The 25,106-nt window shown below is 45.2% G+C and overlaps 1 protein-coding gene across 50 annotated transcripts in view; it reads right to left on the reverse strand.

The window, feature by feature from the left end:
- LOC149356620 (uncharacterized) overlaps window positions 1–22,852 on the reverse strand; it is a 62,988-nt gene extending 40,136 nt beyond the window's left edge. For 46 of the 50 annotated variants that reach the window (XM_089584255.1, XM_089584257.1, XM_089584260.1 and 43 more), the window contains exons 1-9: window positions 22,724–22,852; window positions 22,403–22,529; window positions 18,440–18,523; window positions 16,744–16,818; window positions 15,649–15,775; window positions 11,191–11,220; window positions 9,055–9,294; window positions 6,448–6,624; window positions 2,637–2,755 (exon numbers count right to left, since the gene is read on the reverse strand). Coding sequence is in view for 20 of the 50 variants with exons in the window: in XM_089584245.1 (XP_089440371.1) it covers window positions 2,637–2,686 (50 nt within the window). In the remaining 30 variants the exon portion in view is untranslated. Of the gene's footprint in view, window positions 1–2,636; window positions 2,756–6,447; window positions 6,625–9,054; window positions 9,311–11,190; window positions 11,221–15,648; window positions 15,776–16,743; window positions 16,819–18,439; window positions 18,524–21,356; window positions 21,450–22,402; window positions 22,530–22,723 lie in introns of all 50 variants that reach the window. The other 4 variants (XM_089584214.1, XM_089584227.1, XM_089584218.1 and 1 more) reach the window with 4 other exon arrangements.
- Window positions 22,853–25,106: the final 2,254 nt, after the last annotated feature.

A 25,106-nucleotide genomic window follows, 5' to 3' on the forward strand; every position in this document is an offset into this window, starting at 1 on the left:
ATCACCTGCTCGTTTCTTCAGGGGAGAGATGGCAAGAATGCTTGATGCTTGCGACAATCTCCGCTTTTCTTACCACTGCCTTCCTTGATAATCATTTCTTAAGCTTCTTAGGCAATCATTTGCAGACACCCAATGGTTTTACCTTTTGCGTTTTGTGCTTCGCTCAGCCAGCTTCCATGTTGTACATTGTTGTACATGTATGGCATTGCTTCTCAGCGGAAGTATCTAGACCATCCAGGGCCTCTTAATGAGCACATTCAAAAGAATGCGAGATGCGAATGCGAGGAACGAACGCGAGCGGAACTAGCAATGTTAGCATTCATGATGACTTTTCTGTATATAATGACAGTGTAACGTATGCACAAGCTGACGCTGTTCTATATATACGCTATCGAATCGAACGCTTCCAGACCTGATAGGCTTTGAGCCCTGTGGCGGTGGTTAATGTATTTCAGCAATTTAGAACAGCAGTCTGTGTTCTGTGTACAGATATAATGAAAGTACTTAGAGTACTGCATGACATGTGATAGACAGTATTCTTCATTTACCGGTACTCTGCATTCCGTTAACTCAATGAGGCCATGGATTTTGCACTCGTTTATATTTCCACACATTTCATCAGTTAGGTATTGAGGCATGATGGTTGCCCGAAAGAGCATTACTATTGTAATGGGACCGACCAGCAGCAGTTCAAATGGCTCAAAGAAGAGAGGGAAAGTGACTTCGGTACACACGAACCCTTGTGCCAGCATCCGTACCGCATCTCGCCCACTGAGAGCCATGTAATCAGCGACAATGTCGACGACATGCTTCAGAGCGGCATCACACAGCCCTCTAACAGCCCTTCTGCCTTTTCTGTTGCCCTCCTGAGGAAAAAAGGTGGCTCCATCCAAGTCTGCGTACACTACCGCCGTCTCACACTCGCAAGGGTGTTTCTCCTCTACCGCGAATCGACAATGCCCTGGATTGCTTGCAGGAAGTGCAGAATATTTCTTCCCTTACACACCGGCTACTGCCAAGTTCCGATGGCTGCCGCTGACCGGCCGAAAACTGCCTTCTTCGCCCCAAATGGATTGTATGAACTCAATGTGACGCCGTTCTGGCTAAACAATGCCCCAGCCACGTTCAAGAGCATGATAGACGATATTCTCAACGGGCTGAAACGGGAACCATGTCTATGTTACTTGGATGTCACTGTCGTTTTTTCCCTTCCTATCTACAGCGCCTTTGGCGCGTACTCACGGGTGTTACTAAGGCTGGGCTACTACTCGACCTGAAAAAGTGTTCCTCTGGAGCTACGATGCTGATGATAATTGGTCATGTCATCTCCAAAGACGGCGTTCCTACTTACCCTGACAAACTTTGCGCTGTCACTCACTGCACCAAACCGACCACCTTAAACAAAGTTCGCAATTTTATAGCTTTGGGCTCATACCATCACGGCTTCATACGCAATTTCGCTAGTATCAAAGCACTTTTAACGCAGCTTAGCGCTGGAAGCCCGAACCTCTTGCTTTTGTCACCAGACCACGATGCCGCGTTCAACACTTTATGTCCCCTGCTGGTCTCCACCCACCGCAATACAACAAATTTTGGGTACGTCAAGCCAAATACATGCGCTCTCGAGAAGCATCCAGGCAAAGCAACCTTTCCAGAGCACGTAACTCGTCAAAATAGACAAAATTGTTGGGCCGCAGCGCCAAGGATAACCGCGTTTTATAAATTCTAAGAATTGATATGGACATTACTTTCGGTGGGCTACACACCCGCCAGTAATTATGAAGCCTAACAATAAGAGGTAAAAGTTAAGGATTCAATATTGGTTAAGCAACCAGCTAGTTAGCACGTCTTATCTGTACTCTGATGTACTACACCGCTGGCAATGCTATGCCAAAGGAAGTGGTCTTCCAACTCAAAAACCTATTTTAAAAAAGAAAGTGAAATACCCTGTGTATAACTTCAGGACAGCGTTGCGTCAAAACTGCACGCGTTACTTTTTGAACACCACATGTTTATGACCGCAATCATCTTGCACCTGAACTCAGCCGATAATCGTGTTATCTTTAAGGACCAATTTGCCACTAAAGTACGTGGCTTCTTTGGTTGTTGTTCTGAACGCAATACTTTCCTTCCACTTCTGGACTGCAGCACTCCCTTCATTGAAGTCATCAAGAAATAAAAAGCGGTGTGGACCACTCCGTTTTTTGCGCGCGTTTTTATACTGTGCTCCTGCCGGGATTCGAGGACCATCCCGTCAGCTGGTGTTGGGCTCTTCAATGACGCGGCACAAGTTCTTTATCAAAACCCCGCAGGGGTATTGCAGCCTCTTGCGGGTTGTAGACACCAGGACAAGTGGGAGGTCGTATTCTATCAACCATCCCTCGCCCTTAAAAATTTCTTTGTTTGCTTCTACCTATGGACTTTCCTGTAGCGCCTTCACGCCACTCCTCTTGACGAAGTGGCGTGGTGCACTTCGAGGGACATAGTCTGCTCTCAATTCCTCACTTCAGAGACCATGCCCTCACTTCGAACTAGAGAGCAGTCCCAACAAGTGAGGCCTAGCAGCGAGGCTCCAGCATTTGAGTACGACCCGAGTCATGCGAGACACATGCACATTGCGTCCATTCGGTGCTTACCATGATGACACGAATGCAGAAGGAAGTTGCGTGTTCCTGGATATGGGCATCAGCCTTGATCCTTGACCACAACACCTGGACCAGTAAGTGCAACTGCTGTTCTGTCAATGCATCCGGGCCTGTGGAAAGCAGTGTACGGTGTGATTACAACTTATGCCTGAAAATTCAACTTGCAATGCAAGAAAATCGACGCCAATAGTGAACACAAAAAGCGCTGCCTATAGCGTCTCTCCTGTCCTGTCTCCTCGTCTCTTTTCTTCTCCTGTGCTTGTTTCCAGAATACGATACCAACTGGCCCAACAAAACACTTGGTTATGAGACATGTCGAGACTGGGCGAATTAAATGCATGCACTCCCAAAAGCCAGCGTTAGTAACGATGTGCTTCATCGTGTGCATAATTAACCAATTACATAGATTTCTTGCACTCACTACTGCTGGGACAGTATATCTCATATTAAAAGAAAATATTTTGTGAGCAGCCTTGAATGCTATTGAAGTAATAAGCAAACCATTGCTGTGAAAAAAGAGAGGTTACCGTATTTACCCAATTAAAACGCACCCCCGTTTCCAACGCGCACCCAATTTACAGCACCAAAAAAAAATTTCAAGCCCCGATTCTAATGCGCGCCCGATATCGGTAACGAAAAAAATAATAACTACAAGCCCCGCTTCTAACGTGCATGCGATTTCCACGAATGAAAATAATTTGCAACCCTTTTTCTGTTTTGAGGTGAGAAAAGGCTTTTTATTCACCCGAACTTCATTCACTGTCACTCTCAGACAGCTTCTTCTCACTCTCCAACCACAACTTCTCGCCTTGAGTGCCGTCTATGGCATTAGAAATTCCGCATTTCTTGAAAGCAACTCCGTGGTGACGGGCATGTGGTCCACGTGAAGCTGTCGCGTCAAGTCGGCCAGCTCATCTTCAAGGTCAGGAAACCTCCGCGCTTGCGGACCGTGGCGGCCTTTGCTTGACATTTTTCACTCAAAGATTGACTTTTTCAGTCTTCGCCAGTCGCGAACACAAGTCTCTGGCACACCAAAATGACGGACAGCATGCCTATTGCCGCTCTGTTCTGCATGCAGATTAACTTTGCACTTAAAGCTATTCTCGTGGCGGACACGACGTCTCTTCGTGGCCGCATCCATTCTCAAAAACGATATCGCACAGAGAGCCTGCCGGAGAACACCACCGTCATGCTGCGGACGACGCTATAGCTTGCTACTCGCGTCGTAAACGCAGCAAAACAGAGGCGAGGCGGTTCGTCCAGTGAATTTTTTTTGTGCAATGCTCACCGACAGAAATGACAAGCACCACACCGGTTGAAAATGGCTCCTGCAACGCAGGAAACGACGAGCAAGCGTGCTCCCATTGTTGCCAGTGGTTAGTGAGCTCTCACATCGTATAATGGTGATGACGATGAGCAGTTATGGGGCAGTTACGGTTTGTACTCGAATCGAACGTGCATACGATTTTGAGACGTATTTTCCCCAAAAAAAGGCCTGCACTAGAATGGGCAAGTACGGTATTTGCTGAAAACAAGTTGACAGCCTCAGTGGCACCTAGTCATTGTCTTTGTGCTGTTGGAACTCCTATATTTCCAGTATTACGTATTTACTTTGTGTCACAAATGTCACAACGCTTCATGAAACGATAGCCTATAAGATTTCAGGTAGTGTTTTTATGGTTAAGACTGAGAGTAGCAGCTGGATGTTGTATTTAAGGTTCCTTCCATAACAAAATTGGTTTGGTTTATCAGGATTTAACGTCGCAAAGCAACTGAGGCTATGAGGGACGCCATAGTGAAGGGCTCCGAAAATCTCGACTACCTGGGATTCTTTAGCGTGCACTGACATCGTACAGTACACGGGCCTCCGGAATATCGCCTCCATCGAAATTCGCCCACCGCGGTCGGGATCAAAAGAGTGGGAGCAGTTTCTCTTGTTATCGAGAGATACGCTTAGCTGTGTGGTCGTTAAAATGTCACCCTCTGCGCACATTAGAGTGCCCCATGGTAGTCAGAGTTTTCTCATGGGCGTCATAAGGGCGAGAAAGAAAAGAGCTGCATGACAGGGGAGGATTCTTTTCCTCTTCTGTTTCAATGTGCGGCGGAAGAGCGGCTGGTTTTGCGCAACCGGCGCTGGGCTCGAAAAGCAACTTTCATCCACTCTTGGCACACCTTAACCCAGCATGAGATTCCCTGATAGCATAACATGCCCAAGTTTTACAAAACGTGGGGCCCCTGTGTTCCCAAACCGGCTAGTGGGGGCTGGGAACACGACTCGGAAACCTTCGTCGGCCCCCTTTAGGGAAGTTCATCCTATATGGATCGCCTATCGATGAGGCAAGCGCTAACCGTGCCCACAGTTCCAAGACCGGCTGACATCAGTATAGTTGCATGCGTACTTGAAGGTGAATACAAAGCAAATGTGTCCTTGAAACAAGCAAACCTGGGCTATCCCGAATGGTGCTGCCCGTAGAAACCACTGAAGTTGTCAGAAGGGCCGACGTGGGGTTGAAAAGTGGGAACGACTGCTGCTGCTCACATGGGTTCCCCGCCGGGCGCATGAGGGCAGATGCAATCATATGCGGGCTCTACACAGGTATAAGGTGGGCAAGCCTAAATGGGCCTGCCCGCACACTACTGATGTCCCACATGACCACGGCAGGAATAGAAAGCGAACGTGGCAGCAGTTTCTTGCCGGGTACTTGAGGTAGAATAAAACAAAAATGCGGGATATATGTAGAAAAAAAAAACTGTGCTAACCCTCATCGGGCTGCCGCAGAAAGGTACTGTATGTCCTCTGACAGAGATCGCATGGGCTCTGAACAGAGCTGGAAAGCGGCTGTGCTAGCATGACGCCCACATCGGTCCATTTTAGGGCATGTGAAGCCACGTGGAATGCAAATGAGAGTTCTGTGCGAGAAAAAAAAACGCAGCAAGACAGGCAACTGATGCAGTTCCTCAGCGTGTCCTAAATCGGCGCTTCCGGGCCTGAACACACCAGCGAACTTCCATCAGTCTGCGCTGAACACTGTTACTTTAATTTTAGAATTTCTATTCATCGAGCCCACAACTTAGATGTATAGATGATTTAAATGTGAATTCTAAGCATATCCAATCAATTACTAAATATTACACGTTCGTTCTGGCTCTGGTTCACCTGTAAATTGTGCGAATTGACTGGAAAATACTCAGGAATAACTGTGCCAACTTCTTAGTATGTACTGGACTACCTGTCTATCTCCGCACATCAATATATATTTCTAACTACGCACGCTGACTCTCCGCACTGAGCCAAAATACATCAGTTTCCCTCATGTAAAATGTTCAACTTTTCGTGAACAGTGACACACACAGTAACGCGGCGGTGTTGCAAAGTCATGCACAGTTTCACCATGTCCACTTCTCCACCACGGCATGAAGATGGAGAGAAATAATGCTAGTTTAGAGAGCACTGTGCTTTCATACCGTTAATTTGCTAACTATTGTCGCGACCGCATCTTCTGGTGGCATGTAGGTACTGGGCTGAAGTACTTGCACGGCATCAATCAGGCTTGAAAATATCGCAATGAAAGCACTAATACCTAGTGAGGCATTGCTTTACACTGAGAAGCGTTCCAGCAACGTAACATTTTGTGTTTAGCAGAGGCCTAAAAAATCCAGATCTTGATATATTGTGTCGTGGTAAGCGCAGCAGTTATTCCAGAGTAGCATGCGCTGCACCTGTCATTATTGAACACGCAGCACAAATACGCATCGAAGCGAGAAATCTCTAAATAGCTCATATGATTTTAAAAGCCTGTACCTTCAATTGCTGTCCACACGATGCCTGTAGGCTTGCAGTCATTCAACTCTGGAGCAGAGCTTGAGGTCCCTGCTTCTGGCTGTCGTTGCTGCTCCAGGCCATGTCGGATGTCTGGGGCTGAAATGTTTCGACGGGAACTGCAGCTTTCGCTGTATCTCCATCATCCACATTGCAGTCCTAAAATATCGAAGGGATTATGTTTTCTAAAAGGCCTCACAAATTGTTTAAGGTGAAAGGATTGGCTGCATCTTTGGTATCGTACAAGAATAAAGTGTGTATCAGTTTATGCAAGAGCAGCGTTCACCTTTGATAGTTGTGTTTATCAGGAGCAGTAAGGGCCGTATTTACGGTCACCTCTTGAAATGTGCAGCCTCGGAGCGATATGTTTGAATATGGTTTACGTTTTATCTTTTCGTGAAATATACAAGACTGAATGTGGTTTTCCAGGAAACCTCCTCGCGTATTTCTGCGTGGTGAGCAAGAATGAGCAGCCGTGGGGCTGGGCACCCTGCCTGCCCATTAGGTTTCCATTAGGTGTCGAAACATAAATGATCGCAGCAGTTTAGCACTGAAATATCTAAAACAGAGTGGGAAAATGGATTGCTCAGCGGCATTGCCAATATATTCAAAGAGAAGTTAAAAGTATTAATTTCCGCTGCTTTCCCTATGTAGAAAAACTCCTGCCGTGAAAGGCTCACAAGCCATGGGTTAATGCAGTGTGTATAAAAGCCATCAACTACAAAAATGCCTGTATGAGCGCTACATAAACACAAAAAGCTCTGATAACCTTAAAGCTTTTAAGCGGCACAGAAACAAAACAAATGGACTGCTCCGCAAAAGCAAGGGGTCTTATTTTGAATATTGAAAATCTATTTAACACTGACACTGTAAAACAGATGTGCTCTGGAAGCGAATAAATTCTTTAAAAAATCCTAGCCGAACCAAAGATGCCCTTCTCTCCACAATGACAATCGATAAAAAATCTGTCACGGGTGATGAGTCAGCCACCGCCTTCAACGAGTATTTTGTCTCCATCTCAAGCCCTACACGACACGCATTCAATAGACAATGAAATGTAGCATACGCGATAGTGCTTTCTTTTCACCAGAAACCACAGCGGAAGTTCAAACTAAATTTCTACATTTTTGTTCCTTGGGAACAGCAGAAGCTGCAATGTTGACGGATTCCAGATAGCTCCAATAAAGCACGTGCTTCACATAATAAGCCCTATTAAAACGCATTTAATTAATTTAATATTTTTAACAGGCATTTTCCCTGAAAGACTAAAGGTTGCTAAAGTTTCCGTTATTTTCAAAGGGGGTGATAGAGCCTGCATGTCTAGCTACAGGCCAATATTAATTCTTCCAGTTTTTTCTAAGGGCATCGAAAAATTATTTCTGAGAGAATAGCCAGCTTTCTAAACAAACATAACGTCGCCCTATCAGTTCGGATTCACAAAAAAACGGTCTACAGAATGTGCACTGCTCCTCCAGAAAGAATTCTGGAAGGCTTTAAACGTAAAGAGTACAAGCTTGCATTATTTATTGACTTTTCAAAGGCATTCGACCGCATTACCCAAAAAACTCTTACTGAAAACCTAGAAGCTTACAGATTTCGCAGTACCTTTTTAGTCCTTCTGAAGAGCTACTTGCGGAATCGCCAGCCACAGGTACAAATTAGTGATTTTAAGTCTGAACTGAGAACGGTCCGTTGCGGTGTCCAGCAGGGCAGTATTCCATGTCCCCTGTTTTTGAACATCTACATTAATGACATAGTTAAGATCGACTCAAATAGCCACTTCATAATTTAAGCTGATGACACTACCTTACTTTTTTCCGGCCCGTCTTTACCCGAACTGCAAGTCAAAGCTAATAGGGTACTCGATTTGATAAAGAACTGCAGCATTAAAATTCACTGATTTTAAATACCTCCAAGACAAAAGCCGTATTATTCCGTCCTCGCAACAAGAAAACAGATTTTGATATCAACCGTATATTGGCTCTAATAACATAGAGATAACATCACAAGTAAAGAGCCTGGGCGTCATTTTGCATGAGAATATGTTGGAACTTGCAGGTCACCCATATTCGTTCTAAACTCACTCGCACAGTCGGCTTGCTGTCGCGACTACAGTTTGTTTTGCCACAAAACATTAAATTGATACTTTATAATTCATTGTTTTTTTTCCACGCTGAGCTACTGTTTTTTTTATCTGGGGCACTATCACACAAACTACTGTTAACATTCTTTTTAGGTTACAGCAAAAAGCAATACGTATCATTAAAAATGCCAACTTTAACACTCATTCAAAACCAATCTTTTATGAATTGCAGATTCTACCCGTCACCGCACTGCAAAATTCAGTGCTTAGTTCAAGTAAACATTCGCCCTCAGCAAAACCTCGACCGTAGCTTTCAGAGCTATTAGCGGTTATCATGTTTTGCTATTCACTTTAAAGCCGAACTCGAATACATTATTTACTTCCAAATCCAGGCCTTCACTTGCTATCGTCCGCCAACTTTCAGCGAACTACTGCAGCGGAGATTTCTCAATGCCCTATTGTGAATTTGGTCGTAGTGACTAGAGCAAAATATGAAAAATACTGACTTGCACAACAGCGCTGCCAGCAAATTGCAGTCAGTGGCTTGACACGTCCAGCTTGCTGGCAATGTGGTGCTTTCCGCGGAAGGCGGCAAGGTGCGCGTAGTACACGGGCACCGGGATGCTCACACTCCTTGCGCACCGGGCGCACGTGTGGCAGAGGTAGAAGCTCAGCTTCTGCAGATCATCCGCACTGAAGTTGGAGTCGTCGCACACGATATAGCATTGGGCCAGCCGGCTGGTTCCCTGGATGCCGAAGCGGCTGCCATCAGGACAATACGAGATCACAAGGAAGAAGATGCTAGCCTCCTCCACACAAAAGCTTAAACAGCCAGCAATCGGCGGCCTGAAGACTGCTGCAGACAAACACCTACCCTAATCAACACATACTAAGTAAAATCCACCCGTCTCTATATGAAACATGTACCCGATGCGGCACAACACCCACCCTCTACTACATCAACATGACTCGCCGAAAGCGCACAGGAGTGGTGAACATAGCAAATCCCAACACAGTGCAGTAGGTGGCCAAGCTGTCCAGCTGTGATGTCGTCGATCAGCAGCAGCTGGTTGAACAACCCAGACAGCAGAAGCTGCCGACTCCCTAGACCAGAGGTGCCAGCAATGAAGGCTTCGAAAATCACCTTCCTTTGGAGCAATTATGATTCTGAATCAATCGATCATTTGTTCCCTCTATTCTTGGCTGCGCAGGTTGCAAGGTTAGTAGCATTTGTTCTTTCTGCAGGAGTCTATGTTTACGGCGGTTACGGCGCTCGGCTGCTGACCCAAAAGCCGCGAGTTCGATCCCGGCCGCGGCGGCCGAATGTCGAAGGCGAAATTCTTGAGGCCCGTGTACTGTGCGATGTCAGTACACGTTAAAGAACCCAAGGTGGTCGAAATTTCCGGAGCCCTCCACTACGGCGTTTCTCATAGCCCGAGTGAGTCGCTTTGGGACGTTAAACCCCAATAAAAAAAAATTTATTAGCTAATTTTGGTGTCTGACCTGTTCTACTCATAGAGAGGATTCCAAATATCTAATTCGCTTTATGATGCCTCATTAATTACTGAGTTAAAAGTGATTAAACAGTCATGTGACTAGTTAATTATGGCATCTCAAAATCAGTGATGGCACCAATCATCAATTCGATCACTAATAATCACCAGTCAATCACCAATTGGGTTGCTATATTGATTTACTACAGGGGCTGCCATCTTGAATTCCTCGGACATGGAAAATTTGACGCCGAAGGGAGGTAGGTGGTAGCATACCCCAAGAGATCGAGAAACGTGATGAATACGAGCTAATGTTCATAAAAAAAGAGACTTGTCTGCATAGCTCGAATGCAGGGTTCTATTGTAAGCATGAAGATTTCAGTAAGGTTTGAGTTCCCAGGGCAAAGACTATAAAATCACATCCGTTAAATGTTTTTGCAGTGTGCAGGACTGCCACTCTAAGATGGATGTTAACTGGTGTGGCTAATTAATTATTCCATTACTGACTTCATGCAATCCTTACAGGGCATGTTCATGCACATTCCTGATTTCCTTGTTGCAAGCTTGTGCAGCACACACATCGGCAGATAACTTCTAAAGTGGGTTGGAACCAAGAAGAATTTGATGTTATCCCCCAGTGTTGTAGCTTTTCTTCAATTGTCTATGATATCTTCAAGTAACAATGCAACTGTCTTTCTGGAGTGAAGTGCTGTGATTACGCATGCAATAAAAAAGATGAGATAGCCACCCCAAGAAACTTTTCCAGTTCGCTACACATATCCAGTTTTACAGATCACATGTCACCAAGGTTAACTTGCAGGCAAGATCATGTCGCTCACATGATGTCAGAGATCATGGCAAGTACCAGGTTATGCACAAAAAAAACCACTTCAACCCTACAGTTCGAAAAACACACTGAGAAGTGGACACCGTTAGTGAACAGGATTTCCGCTCAAACCCTGGCCGCATACCACTTCTGCTGATAAGCTATGGAAGGCAGGCAACTGCTCTCTACAAATGGAAGAGACCTGAAACCAACTGCTGGGATAAAAAAGGAGAGAAGGACCACAAGGTTCATGCAAAAATAAAACGCAAGCATTCAGCGCTCATCCCTGGACTGATAAATCAATGAAAAGCATAAATACTTACCAAGTACTACATTCCAAGGAGTGCTGTGCCCTGCATAAAAAATGCACCTACTTGATTATGCGTCAACAAATTCAAGAGGGAAAAACAGCACTTTAGGGAAAAGTGTAATGGTGAAATAACAAAATCCCACGATTATGAAAAAGTGCCCTACCACAGAATTGAAAATGCCCCACTTTTTTGCTCTTTCGCAACTGAAGATGACCTTTAAAAATGTAAAGTCTTGGACCATTTCCTCTGACATAACACCAATCTTATTTAGCACATATAAAAGCATGAAGGAACACAATGTCATCATTTGCGGTAAATAAGACAAAAATTGCCACATGTCCGACCATGTATTATCCAATGGCTATGAAGAGGGCCACACCGCACACAGAAGAGCCGCGGCTGAAAACAAAAAATGCACCATCACTGTTCACTTGGCCCAGGCCATCCACCTTACTTTCATGTCGTCTCTAGTAAGATCCTATGCGGGCTACCTTTATTGTGCACTCTTTATGTTCAAGAGGGAAAAGCAGCACTTGCTGGGATAGTGTAAGAGCTAAAAAAAACAAAATCCTACAATCGCAAAACTGCCTTAACACACAATCGAAAACTCTCAACATTTTCGACACTACTGTAAAATAACAATTGCCTTTAAAAGAGTTGCCATCTGTTTGGCTGTTCTGACATAACATTCATGCTATTTAGTACAAACAGGACGATGGAAAAGATGAAGATGTATATATCTGCCTTTCTCCTTCTCCCTGTTATTTGCTTTAAACGAGATGAAGATCCCCACCTGCTGAGACCGCGCTCTCCAATGGCATACAAAGAAGGGCTCACAAGGCAGAACAGACCAGGGTGAAAATAACGAAAGTGCACCATCACTGTTCACTTGGCACAGTCCCTCTGCCTTGCTTACATTTCAAGTTGTTTCTGATGATGAAGTTGTTTCATGAAGCACGGATGAGAGCGCTGTAATCGCGGTGCATCCGAGCGCACGGAGCGCGCTGTCATGTGGTATTTTTTTAACTCCACGGGCTTTCGTTTTTCCCAAATAAAAACGGTCATGGTAAGTCTGTCTCGTTGGCAGTGCCTGGGTTGGACAATGTTTGTGGATCTCCACAACTTTCCTATTGACACCTGAACGTTTCAAGCTACATTTAAAAAGTTAATTAATTTATCTAGACTGTTTATTCAAGTAGGTCGAGCAAAAAAATGGTACTGTAACTTTAGATAAACCCTAACAAGATCCACGCCATTTCAGTTCTGAAGAACGCTTAGGTTTTTTTAAATCTTGGTCCAAGTTAGCTGGGACACCCTGTGGAACAACAGATTACAGTGCATCCACAATAAAGAAAAAAATATTTTCAGACTGCTTTTGCAACAGCAAGAGTTGCAAGAGCCTGCCATTCCAGGATGCTCGACTACTGGCTGGCACGATGTCAACCAAAATCCGCATTGAGAGAAATTTGCTGCTGCTGCAAAGGGTAACGGAAAGCAAGTTTTATGCATCATGCATACATAAACATCCTGCAGATATCCCCACGGTGAAACTTGTGGCTACACTAGGCATGCAATCTGCCTTCGCATCTATAAACACAGCAAATTTTTTCTGTGTCTGAAGTGCAAATTGTGGTGCGATTTCTCCACTTAAGGTCTCAACATTTCACGCCTGCCTGGAAGCCAGTGAAATATAATCAAGGCCATTTGTTTTTGGCTTTCATTCTATCCAAAATTCAGGGGATAAAAATAGGGCATATCTTGTGTTTAGTTTTAAGCACAAACTTGGTTCTATAATGAAAAGTTTCAATTTTTTTTTAGCTTCACGATTACACCAAATATTACAAAATGCACTCGTGGTTTTGTGTATGTACAGAACACTTTGTTTATGTGATCCTTATTACGTGCAAACTTCACGAGACGAGCACAGAAGGAAGAACAAAGACAGGACGAAGCACGAACTGACAACTGTTTGAAGCAACTGAAACGGTTGTCAGTACGAGCTCCATCCTGTCAGTCTTCTGTGCTCATCCCTCAAAGTGTAGCGCTTAAGCACTGTGCACAAGCAACTAGGCCCCGCCTCTCGCTCTGTTGTTAGCTTAAACAGTGTAAAAATGATAGGTCCCATAAAGAAACTAACAAATCAGCTATCTGCAATCAGAACCTGCTCTGCAAGTTGGACAGCAAAGCTTGAAAAGTTCTTGCGTAGGATTGTTTATGTTTGGCCCTGTTGTGTTCTCTTGGCAAGCCAGTTTCACAAGACACAAAGTCGTGTGTTGGTCGCAGTTTAGGCATTTACTGTGTAAGCGGACGGATGTATCTTGCTCGTTAGACTAAGGAGCGGATATGTGTTGGATTGTAGCTGTCTCCAAGCGATGGACTACTGCCTATTAAGACCTTAATGTGGCAGAGGGTACTGTCTTCCTGCTGGTGTGTCTTGCAGAATGTCTCCATATAGCCTGTCAACTGCCAGTCTCCCTCTGCTTCCCAGATGACACATGCACGGGAGACAGCATCGCCTCACAGGCTGCCCCTAATGGCTGCATGCCCTAGCATCCGCTTTACAGAGTGTTCCTAGCCACTGCATAGGTTTTCGCCTCGTTGACAAAGTTGCAGGGCACATGCCCCTCGAATGCTTGCTAGGCGTACCAAGGATGTTGAGCTAGGCCACGCAAAGCGACAACACAGTGGCTCAAAACAGAGTGCCACTTGTGCTGTAGAGTGCTTCTCCAGTAACCTGTTGCATATGAAAATTTATCGCACTCAGCAACAGGGAACACTCAGACAACCACTTAGTGCACAGCTGCAGTGCCATGCACAAATCAGCCAACTAGCTGACAGGCTGCCATGCTGATATCAGCAGATAGGATTACGCAGCACAGTGATAGTGTTCAGTTCGTAAGAAATCGGTGGGCTTTTGTCACTTCTGCCATTTTGACACCAGCATCGCGCTGTAACTGCACAACTGTATCATTACCTTGTTCTTCCTCTCCTGTGACAGCGACAACTCAGACACAGTCTAAATGACAATCAGAACAAAAATTTCGCATTTCTTGTATATTTTGCTTGCTTGTGTTTTTAATGATATGTGCATGACATTGTAACATTTGTGAATTGATATGTGCAGACTTCAGAAGGCTCAATCAGGCTTTTCTATGCACTCTCATGGGGTTCAGTCAAGTGAGGGTTCACTAAATCCCCACATGATCCAACGTCTTCACTTGACTTTTATGCAACACCGTGCACCTGCGCCCCCTGGTACATGCACAACCTGGGACAGGCGAGCAATCGAAGAAAAGATTCACCCCTGGTGGCCATGACATCGCCCGGCTGCCTGAGTTGAATGAAAGCCAGCGATAGTGGGATTATTGAAATCGGAGTTCAGAATTACTCCAGCCCGAAAGGTCAAAACAAAAAGCACCGATGAAAAGGCATTTCACTTGCCAAGTGCCGAGATTGGTGACTACCGTTCAGAACCATGCCTTACACTCATGCAGCATCGACATCGCACATACACGAGTCTGTGCGATGTTCACGCACGTTAAGGAACCACAGGTGGTCAAAATTTCCGGAACCGTTCACTATAGCATCCCTCATAGCCTCAGTTGCTTTGGGACGTTAAAACACCTATTTTTTTTCTATTTCAATTCAAGCTTTCATGGAGATGAGCACTATCCAAACCATGCTGAGAAAGTAGCAAAACAAAAAGTGATGGCACACCTTGCCCAAAACTGTGAACAGAGAAGCTGGACAGGAGGCGAGGTAGCGGGAGGGAACCAGTGTTTGCTTTGCAATCCTACCTGCAAAGAAACATCTGAGAGCTTCCTTTCTTACTTGATTTAGTCAACCCTTGCCCTTTCCATGGCTGTGTACGTGGAGGGACAGCACTGTCAAAACCCACAACTGCAGCCACCAGCCCTGGCAAGGCAACAGTTCCATGCCAACTTCTGCTGCATGAGTGTAACGCACGGTTCTGAGTGGTATTGGCCAATTGGCCAATTTTGGCACTTGGTGAGTGAAATGCATTGTCCTCCAAGTTTTTTATTTTGACTTTTTGGACTGGAGTAATTTTAAACCCTCAATTCAACAATCCCACTTCACGTGGTGAACCATCACATGGTTTCACTGAACTCAGAGAGCGGTGGTGGTGCTCACCTTGCTGTGTGTGCCATATTGCCACATGATGAAGTCCTGAAGACGTCTTGCCATCACTGAGGCTTTCTTTACCACCTGAGCGTACACACATACTCTGCCGGCTTTTCTCCTCATGGGACTAGTAAAGATTTCGCATTCACACGCTTTGGCCCACTACATTTCAGAGCTCTACTTAATATCAATACTGCATGTGTTCTACTAATGACAGATTAGCAGTAATTTAACACATCAAAAGTAATGGACTAAAGGATAGCTTACTAACAAATTAGAAGGCCCCACACACAGGCCTGACCAAAGTGATCAATGAGAACCACATACCGGTGATCACCAGTTTTTTTTTCCCCTTTTCACTGGCGAGACCACTTGGCCACGGTATGAAAAAAAGCAATGTAGAAGATCCATCCGGAAGCCCTTGCAGTCCACATTCTCCACCTTCTGCAAATTCCTGCAACAGTTACAGAACATATAAAGAGCAGTGAAGAAAACTAACTGCTTACAAGCTGCCTCTTGCAGGCTCCAAGGTGCAACAGCTAAAATAAGATTTCAAGTAACCCCTGGAGCAGGAAAAGCTTAATTTGGAGCAAGTCACAGGAAAAACATCGTCATTTTGGAGCATCAAATTCCAAATTTTGCGTAGTTTAAAGGGAAAAAAACATTACTTCAGCTTAAAATATTTATACAAAAATAATACATACAAGAGAAGTTGAACTTGATTTTTACATGAAAATGGGCTTACTCATGAGTAGCATCTGACTAGACTGGACCATTACTAGCCCTAACTTCTGTGTACATTGCAGCAGCTCACTACTCTGGACCATGACTAGATGCATGACAAGACCGATTCACTGTTGCACGACTATAACCTCACTAGCCGCTTATATCTGTCGAGTGCACTCATTAAGATGACTTCAATGTTCAGTGCCTTCTTGGCTCAACAGAGTACTGGCAAGTTGAAAGAGCCGCATAAAAAGACATTCAGTTCATGCGTTCAAAACATGTAGTGTCGAGACTAGATGTAAGCATTAACTGAGCTGCAGGAAAGGTGTATCGTATTCTGAGATGTCCGAGAGATACTGAGAGCCGCACACGACTATTGGGCAGTGTCCCTTATCAGCCATTTTTTTTCCTCAGCCTTTCTTAGCGAACGACAGTGCACCAGGCTTTGTTTGCCACTATTCATGTTTGGAGATACACACTACCAGTGGCCGTATTAAGCCTTTCTTAATACGACCCACTAACTGCGTGAGAGTGCCCTATGTCGCTTCAACTAGAGCAATGCAAACGACGACACAGTCCATTTTGCCAGCAGATGCACCTGTCCAAACGGGCAGCGTCAGTGTTTGCAGCAGCTGTGAAATGACCACATCAAAGTAAAACAAAAGTCCGACCAAAAGAGTGTCTCAGCATACCCACCTGCATGCATGTGCCTTTTCACTGCTGCATCTCCGTGACTGGATTGGATTGGCGACATCCGACACAACGGCAGAACTGCAGGTTGCCAACACGGGTGTTATTTTTCACCAAATCTACCTGACTGGAAACTTGCGCGGCTAGTTGTGGGATTTTGGTGAAGCATGGTGAATTTTAACAAATATCATGCTATTCGCACAGATTGGTGCAACTGGCATAGCTGTGGCACTGCTGCACTTGCCTTGATTTTAGCCACCAATACGATAACTGTACTTGCTTATTTTTACCTGTTTGAAGCCTATTTTGCTAGTTTTTTTTAAGAGCAGTAAAAGAAAATGTGGTGCATAAGGCCTAAAAAAATTCATTTCCACTATAATACGGGATGTGGAGAAATTATTGAAAGACCACGTGTATAAGATTTCAAAGACCCAGATGCCGTAGTGGAAGTTCTTACTTGGGCAAAGAGTGCAAGGCTCCTGACATTTCTGACCAAAAAACAAACACAGCCATCTTCTCAAAAATTAGGAAGAGGCTATGGTCCATGTTAAGAAACTTCATGCAGCAAACCTACTTTTGATAAAAACTTAAAAACTCTTTTTAAAGGAAATATTTGATCATCACACCAAGAAAGAAGGACAGGTGCATAGGTATTTGATCTATGTACAGCACTGGAAAGTGGCACCACCATTCTGGTTCTATCCTCCAACACGATTAAATCTTGGACAACAGTAAGCTGGTCAATGCACCTAGAAAATGCGGTGCCGAGGCATTGGTTAGAATATAGGAATGCTATACATGTGTCCTATCCTCAACTTGCACAGAGTTACTTCTTTGAATGTGTCTTGTTTTTCAGCAGTTTAACTTCCTATTCTCAGCTTTATTGCGGGTAGTTTGTTTTCGACTACTGTGTTCCATTCCTGATGCCATTGCTCTCGAATGATGTCCCTAATGTGTGGTTTGAGGTTCAGGGATGGTTTTTTCTCAGCCTCTGTTCTATTCTGGCGAGCAGTTAACACTGTAAGTCGAACACCTGCCCCATTTCCAGGTATGCTACGGTGGCCTGGCACCCAGCACACTAATTTTTAGCTTTGATTTGTGAGCACACTTGAGACTGTTCAAGAGAGAACTGCCATTTCCCAAAGGATAAGGTGATTACCCGACTTAGGAAGTGTGTGTAAATGGTGAAAGAGCGAGCATATTGTGATGATGTGTGATGTGTGACGAAGAGGAAGATGGCAGCGGCACGGCACGGAGCGCTTGTACTAGGCCAGCGGCCATTAAATCATCTCTAGTTCATCGTGCCTTATTGTTCGGGTGGCTGTCGCGTAACATTTGGTGCGAGGTGCTGGGGAATCGTCGGCATCCTATCCTGGTCATGAAGCTTTGGCGTCCTGTGTCAGCCATGGTCGTCAGCCGTGAGTCCTTGGCCTGCGTCGCCCAGCTTGACCCAGCCTTTCAGACTCAAACCGACCTCACCATTGCTCCCCCCCCCCGTCCCAAGCCCTGACCCCCGGATGCGACCAACTAGACACGACGCCCTGACCGACTGAACCTACGAGCCCCACTGACACGAAACACCGTTCATATATGAAGACACTGTCCCCCTGCCCATGCCATTCGGCGCGTCCAAGGACCTAGGCCGTTGGCTCGTGGCAACCAGCGGTTGGGACTTCGGAACTTCAGAAGTTCATGGACTTACCAGGCTTTCAATCCTCTGTTGCAGAGCCCTCTACACTTCCACCGTTCTGATGTTACAAAGATGAGTGGGCCATTGCAGCCATCCCTACAAAGAAATGTCAACATTGCACAGTGAGGCACTTCGACATGTCGACAGCGGCCAAACCTTCATGCTCTGGAGGCCGCATGAACTCAGTCCATGGGCAAAGCGAGAGAACAAGCTGCGGCATAGCTCAGGTAACGACATAACAATTAGGAAAGCGCTATATCTCGACAAATTACGAAAAGGAGGAAGGTAGACAGTTGACAAAATACTGCAAGCACAGGGTACTGGAATACTCACAGTGTACAAGGTAGATAAGGCAGACTGAGAAAGACATAGAATTATAAATGAAAAGAATCACACAGGTAAGCACCATCAAGCGAGCTGGCTACAGCAAAAGCACTGAGGCTAATAAAACAGGAGGTCCAAATATATATGCACTATTACTCAAAAAATTGAATTTTTGGTTTGGTGTGGGTTATGGGGGTTTAATATCCCAAAGCGACTCAGGCTATGAGGGACGCCGTAGTCCAACAACCAACATGCAGCATAGCATTCCACAAGAGTGGTTGAGACAAGTGTGTGGATGCACTGTATATGCTCCTGCGTACTCTCCCTACACTCTGGTGGGCTATGCTGGGGAATAAAAGTCCATTCGAGTCTAATGACTCTGCCAGAATAAAATGAGAACAGCTAGAGAAAGAAAGCAGACCAGTTAGGCTATTGAGCAGACAATCTTGGGAAAACAGGAGCTCATTACAGTATCAGGGGTTCAACAGCCGAAGTAGCATTTGAAGCAATTTTGGGGCAGCAAAATGCTTTGGAGCAGTTCAGCAGTGAAGAAAACTTACTCTTGGAACAAAAAGTGAAAGAAGTGAATATTTATAGCAGTTATTTAGAATTAACACCAGCTATGTTACAAAGCTACAAACTATAAAACTAAGGAGGTCAAAATTTTCTTTCTATTTCTTGCATAAAACTAACTTCAGTGCAGTCATGTCTTAGCACCGGTGGGCAAGGTCCTGACCGATGAATTCTGCAGAAACCCACAAGGTAGAGCCCATTTTGTACAAACCTGCAAAGCAGGCTAATCCAAAGCTTACTGCACGAATATAACCTCACTAGCAGCTTATACACACCTAGAGCACATGTCATTAACATGATGCCAATGCTTAGATTTTTGAGGAACAGAATACCGGCAACTTCGAGGAGCCACATAGAAAGACGTATATGACACATGCATTAAAACCATGTGGCGCTTAAAACAAGATGGTATTAGTAAAAAAAAATTAACACATTACCTCATCATAAAGAGTCGATGTAAGCAAGAAACGCATTGTAAGAAAAGTGTAACATATTCTAAGATGGCTGATGCTGACAGGCACACACGAGTCTTGAGGAGCGTCCCTCATCAGCCACTTTCCTTTCTTTACTCCTTGACTAACAACAGCGCCCCTGGCTTTCCTTGCCGCCTCTTCAACTAAGCTACCAGCGCTCCCCACGTGCCAAAGAGGGGATGGTGCTACCGTGTGGCACACAAAACGCTGGCACATTCGCCGCAGCCGGATGTCTATGTAACCACTTCTATTGACCACCACTTTAAAGAACAAAAAATTAGAGCTGGTTACCGGCCATGCTAATGAACTGGCGGCTCAGGGACTTCTGTTGTAGGCTTCGTGCGCATTATGCAATGCGCTAGAACTCACGCGGTGCTGTTGACTCACTTATCATAGCCAGAGCTCTTTGATATTAGCAGTTGCATAACTTCCCATAGGATCCATCAAAAAATGAGTTTTATGGGGCCAAAGTTCAGGTGTATACAGACTGCTGCACTGCTCGCGGTGATTAATGCAAACTGCATTCAAGTTGCGAACATCAAAATTATCAGTAAACACATATCTGCCTGCCAACGAAATCATTGAAAGAGGTGCATTAACAAAAATCCATACAGTTCGGCAGAGAAATGACGAAATAAAAGAACCAGAAAAGAGAAAGCTTTTCAGAAGACAATGGTGACATTCTAAAATAAGAAAAAGATCCTCAGCTGTTAGAAATTATAGACCAGTAGCCTTGACCAGAGGCCGTTACTAGTATGCATTTAATAGAAGTGGTTCTGCCTCTTTTTTTTTATCTTGAAAAGTATGACACAACTTGACGTGGCATCATGAGAGATGTTATGTTGAAGAGTGCAAGACACAAACAGGTTGTGGCAAATGCATGAAAGGAAGACATAAAAACAGTGACTATTTTAAAAACCCTGTCATGCTCTTCCTGGGCTACGCCTGCTTGGACAAAACGCCTGCTTGGACTGTACCGCAGTCTGGTTCTTTCAAGAATACAGACTATGCATTCATACTGTACCAATCCACAAGAGAATCCGCCTTATGACTCCTCAATCGAGCTCATCAATGGGCATTTACCTTCAGAAACAGTCCAGTTCAGAGCTTATACGTTGTTGCTAATGTTTGGAGTCTATAGAATAAACAGCAAACATATCTATCGATGATGAACACCCTCAAGGCCAAATTGCTTAGAGATCACCTGTTCAGGCTGTATGCGAGAAAAACCAACTTACCAGCAGCCTCAACATATGTGAGAACTCTAGCTAATCAAATTGGTGTGCCCCTTGATGGCTGCCCCACTAAATGCATGAATATTGCACCAGTTCCATGGTCTCTTCAGCTTACTGAATGCGATAAATCGTTGCTGACTGTTCCTCAGAGGAATAGCCCACTGCAAGCTATTCAACAGAAATTTCTGCCCTTTCAAGAAAAACACAATTGTTGAGAGTTTTACACCGATGGATCCAAAAGCACAGATTCATTGATGAAACATTTGCAATCCTCATGGCTGTATTACAAGATTCCAGAAAACAAAATATCAAAAACTGTCATACACACAGACTTGCATAGTGCTGTTCCAGCCCTTTGGGGTGCAGGGAAAAATATGCATGCCACTTTCAACACAGTGCGGAGTCGTTGAATAAGGCCTGCAAATAACATTTTGTTGGGTCCCGAGACAATGGAAATGAAGCTGACAAGGCGGCAACATCTGTGTCCAAAATACGGAACCTGTGGGTATTGCCTGCACTCCTAACCTTCACAACAGATGCCACATTAAACACAAAATAACTGAAATGTGGCAAAGTGCAAGGGATGAAGAAACAGACATCCCATGTGCTCAATTATCAAGCCTTATGCAGGTGACTGGAAGGAACAGCTTAAAAAATGCTTTGTTCAGTGGCTTTGATAATACTGAGGACAGCTAGGCCATTAGCATTGGACGCACTCATATCTAAGTAAACCACTGCCCTGTATGTGATAAATGTGAGCACAGCCATTGAGTATAATCGATGCAAGAACGACTGGAGGGCACAAATTCCAGATGTACACTAGTGCACCCAACTTCACCCTAAGCTCTTCGTTTCACCGGATTCATTATCCCACTGTCAAGAACACTTAACTTTTTAAAGAAAATTGATGTCCACTATTGGCCTCTTTAGAGTGAACAGTTATGATCCCGGAATTTTCAGCTATCTAAATAAACAGCGCACAATTTTGAAGTTGTTCAATTACTTCACGCAATTTTACACCAGCCTTTACTCTATTCATCACTTGCTGTAAATCTCTCATCCTGAGATCACCCAATGTCCCTGGCGCTATTTCGCCTCGATACCCTTGCGGCAATAACCACAATTATTAATTATCACTGCGTCCCCACGCGCCCTTTCGACCTCGTCACATGTCAGACGCCGCGCTGCAGATGAGAGGGCAATGTAGCGGGATCGGATCGCGGCCGTGAAAGCCGCATTTCGATGGAGGCGAAATTTAGAAACGCCCGAATGCAGCGAAATATGAGCACCCGGAAAAGAACCCAACGTAGTCGAAATCACCCCCCAGCCCTCAACCATGGCCACATGTTAGGCCTAGAAAACGTACTTACGATTTTCGCAGACAGAGTAGGGCAAACCATGGGCACCAGCGGGTTTCGTCCCATTAGCCTGAAAAGAAAATGCTATGGAGCGCTCGCCGACTCAAACCCAGGCAGAAGCGGCTTGCGTTTGATTAGCCTGAAAAGAAAAATGCCGTGGAGCGTTAGCGGGCTCGAGCCAAGTTCGATAAGCCTAAAACGAAAAAAGCCATGGAGCGCACAAGGGCGTCGGCTCGTGCGCAGCGTTCACACGCAAAATTAAGCCAAAATGCGCTTCGAGACATTCAGTTCCTCCAAGAAAAAAGTACCAAAACTGCTTTAGCCGACACTTACATTGTGGTTGGGACGGTGGAAAGCGAGCCGACGGCGAACAACACAAGAACAGCAATAATGGCGCTTGCATCTGCCTTCAAGGAAAAAAAGTAGGAGAATATGACGCAAAGCTACAATAGCAACGATAAAAGGTTAGTGTTTGAAGCAAAGCTTTTCAATGGCAGCGGCGCTGCGATCGCTGTTTGTCTATTGCCTATACATTTGCTAGTATGGTATCTCTAGTAGAGGATATTCCGGGTGGTGGCGATGAATGCGATAGAGACGCGGTCTATTCAAACAAGCGACAAACAAGCGCGTTTTTTTTTCTCTGTCCTTCCTCTCCCCAGTTGCTTGGATCGCGGATGTAGTCGTCCGGAGCGAAGTGTCTTCCGTAAACCACCACATTCTACCGTTGTGTCAGGAATTAGAAATATTATAGCGCAAACAAAGACACGGACAAAAAAGAGAGGAAACACACACACGAGCGCTAACTGTCAACTGGAGTACCAGTATTGTTCTCGGCTCCCAACAAGTTGGGAAAGCTCTGTCCGCGCATTTGCAGTGCAAAAAAGCGCGAGTGCCTGAAAAAGCATCAGAAGCCGTTTGTAAGGTGTTCCACTGGAGTGGTTTATTCCATTCCCCTGTCTTGTGGAAAGTTTTATGTAGGCCAAACGGGACGTTGTGTCAACGACCGTCTAGGGGAGCACGCCCTAAATTTGGAAAATAAAAGCGATAAATACAAGCATCTTGTTGCACATGTAAGTAAGTGTGGAGCATGCGTGGCCCGGTTTGAGGAGACAAAGGTTCTTGGCAAAAGTAAAGACAGGACAGCACGGATAAGCCTAGAAGCCTACCACATACATAAACTTCGCAGCGAGTGCATCAGCGAACCTTCCTTATCTCTGTTCCAGGCTGAGATTGACTATTTTAATGCAGCTACTTAGATGGAAGATAAACCGAAGGGTGATGCCCTTGTCTACCCGCGCATGCGCTCGCGATTTGATGGCTCTGACTCAACCCTTGTTTTGTTTTTTGTCATTTTTTTCTCACGATCCTTCGGCCTATAAAAAGGTGTGGCTTTCACCGAATAAATTCAGTTGACAGTTAGCGCTCGTGTGTGTGTTTCCTCTCTTTTTTGTCCGTGTCTTTGTTTGCGCTATAATATTTCTAATTCAATATGAACTACCAACTCGCCCAACAGGAAGTTTTAATGTGTCAGGAAGGCCGATGCGTTGGCGCCAGACACGACTCAACTCATAATCTCCTGGAAATGTGTGCCGGATCGTGGTTCGACTCCAGTCGCTGCGTGCGCATCCAACGACGAAACAGCGTCGTTGCATTTTCTCCGCACACTGAACGATCGAGAGGCGCGATCGGCTCGACCACCTAAACTTGTTAGCGAGCGCATCCTTTCATACATCTGTTTGTCAACCCCAGTTATAGCGAACCACCTTTTCATTTTTTTAGGCCTCCCCATCGTTTCACGACCGGAGGGGCGGAAGCCGCTTTTGTTCGAAACGCGCGGCGACGCGCAGACCCGGCAACCGCCCGTTTGCTTTTCTCCAGGTGTGTTTGTGTTCAGTGTGTTTGTGTCTTTTCTCCGCTCCTAAGCTCATGTCGTTCTTTGGAGTCAAGGCGTAGGCAAGATGAACGAAGGATAAGCGGTGTGCGTGCGGAGCGGTCAAGTGGGCGAGGAGGGAAAGGCTGTATTACACAAGTAACTGAAACCTTGTTTTGGGGGGCTTGCATGGAAGAAAAAAACCTGAGAAGGGAGCGCGCGCGCAGAGAGCTATCTCGTGACGTGATCACGGCGGGGGGCGGACCGGCTCACTCAGTCTTACTATATATTTTTGACTTTTTATGACTAGGGTTCAAGGCCATACGCTCCCTCCGCAGTTTTTTCTTTTGTTCCTCATGCGAGTATGTAGTCATGTGACAAAACGAAAGGTGCTGCGGAAAGCGTTGCGCAGACGACGTGACGCCAAGGCTACGCCCAACCTTCTCCCGTCAGTCAGAACGATGCACCAATGGAATGCTTTTAGCGAGAGTAACCCGCATGACGTCAAACGGGTTCAGAGTAGGGGGCGGGGACATTTTTGTCGAAAGAAAGAACGAGCGGGCTTTGATTTGAGTTTTTGCAGCTTTTCGGGGCGTGCATTGCTCTAGTATTTTGCAGAGGTTATCTTCGATGCATCATCTATGCAGTGGGCTTGTTATTTAAAAATGTCTGGACCCTGGGCAGGTGCCCTTTAAGGTACACGGCACACATGACTTCAATTTTAAAGGGCCCTGAAATGGACTTTAACAAAGTCGCGGTATGCTTGGGATGGTAAAGGACGCTGCTGCACGAATATTCTCCAACAAGGATTTTTTATGTGCTTTGTACAAGCTGAGTAATCAACAG

Source organism: Amblyomma mixtum, chromosome 3, assembly GCF_055824585.1.
Source record: "Amblyomma mixtum isolate Tamu chromosome 3, ASM5582458v1, whole genome shotgun sequence".
NCBI classification, from domain to species: Eukaryota; Metazoa; Arthropoda; class Arachnida; order Ixodida; family Ixodidae; genus Amblyomma; species Amblyomma mixtum.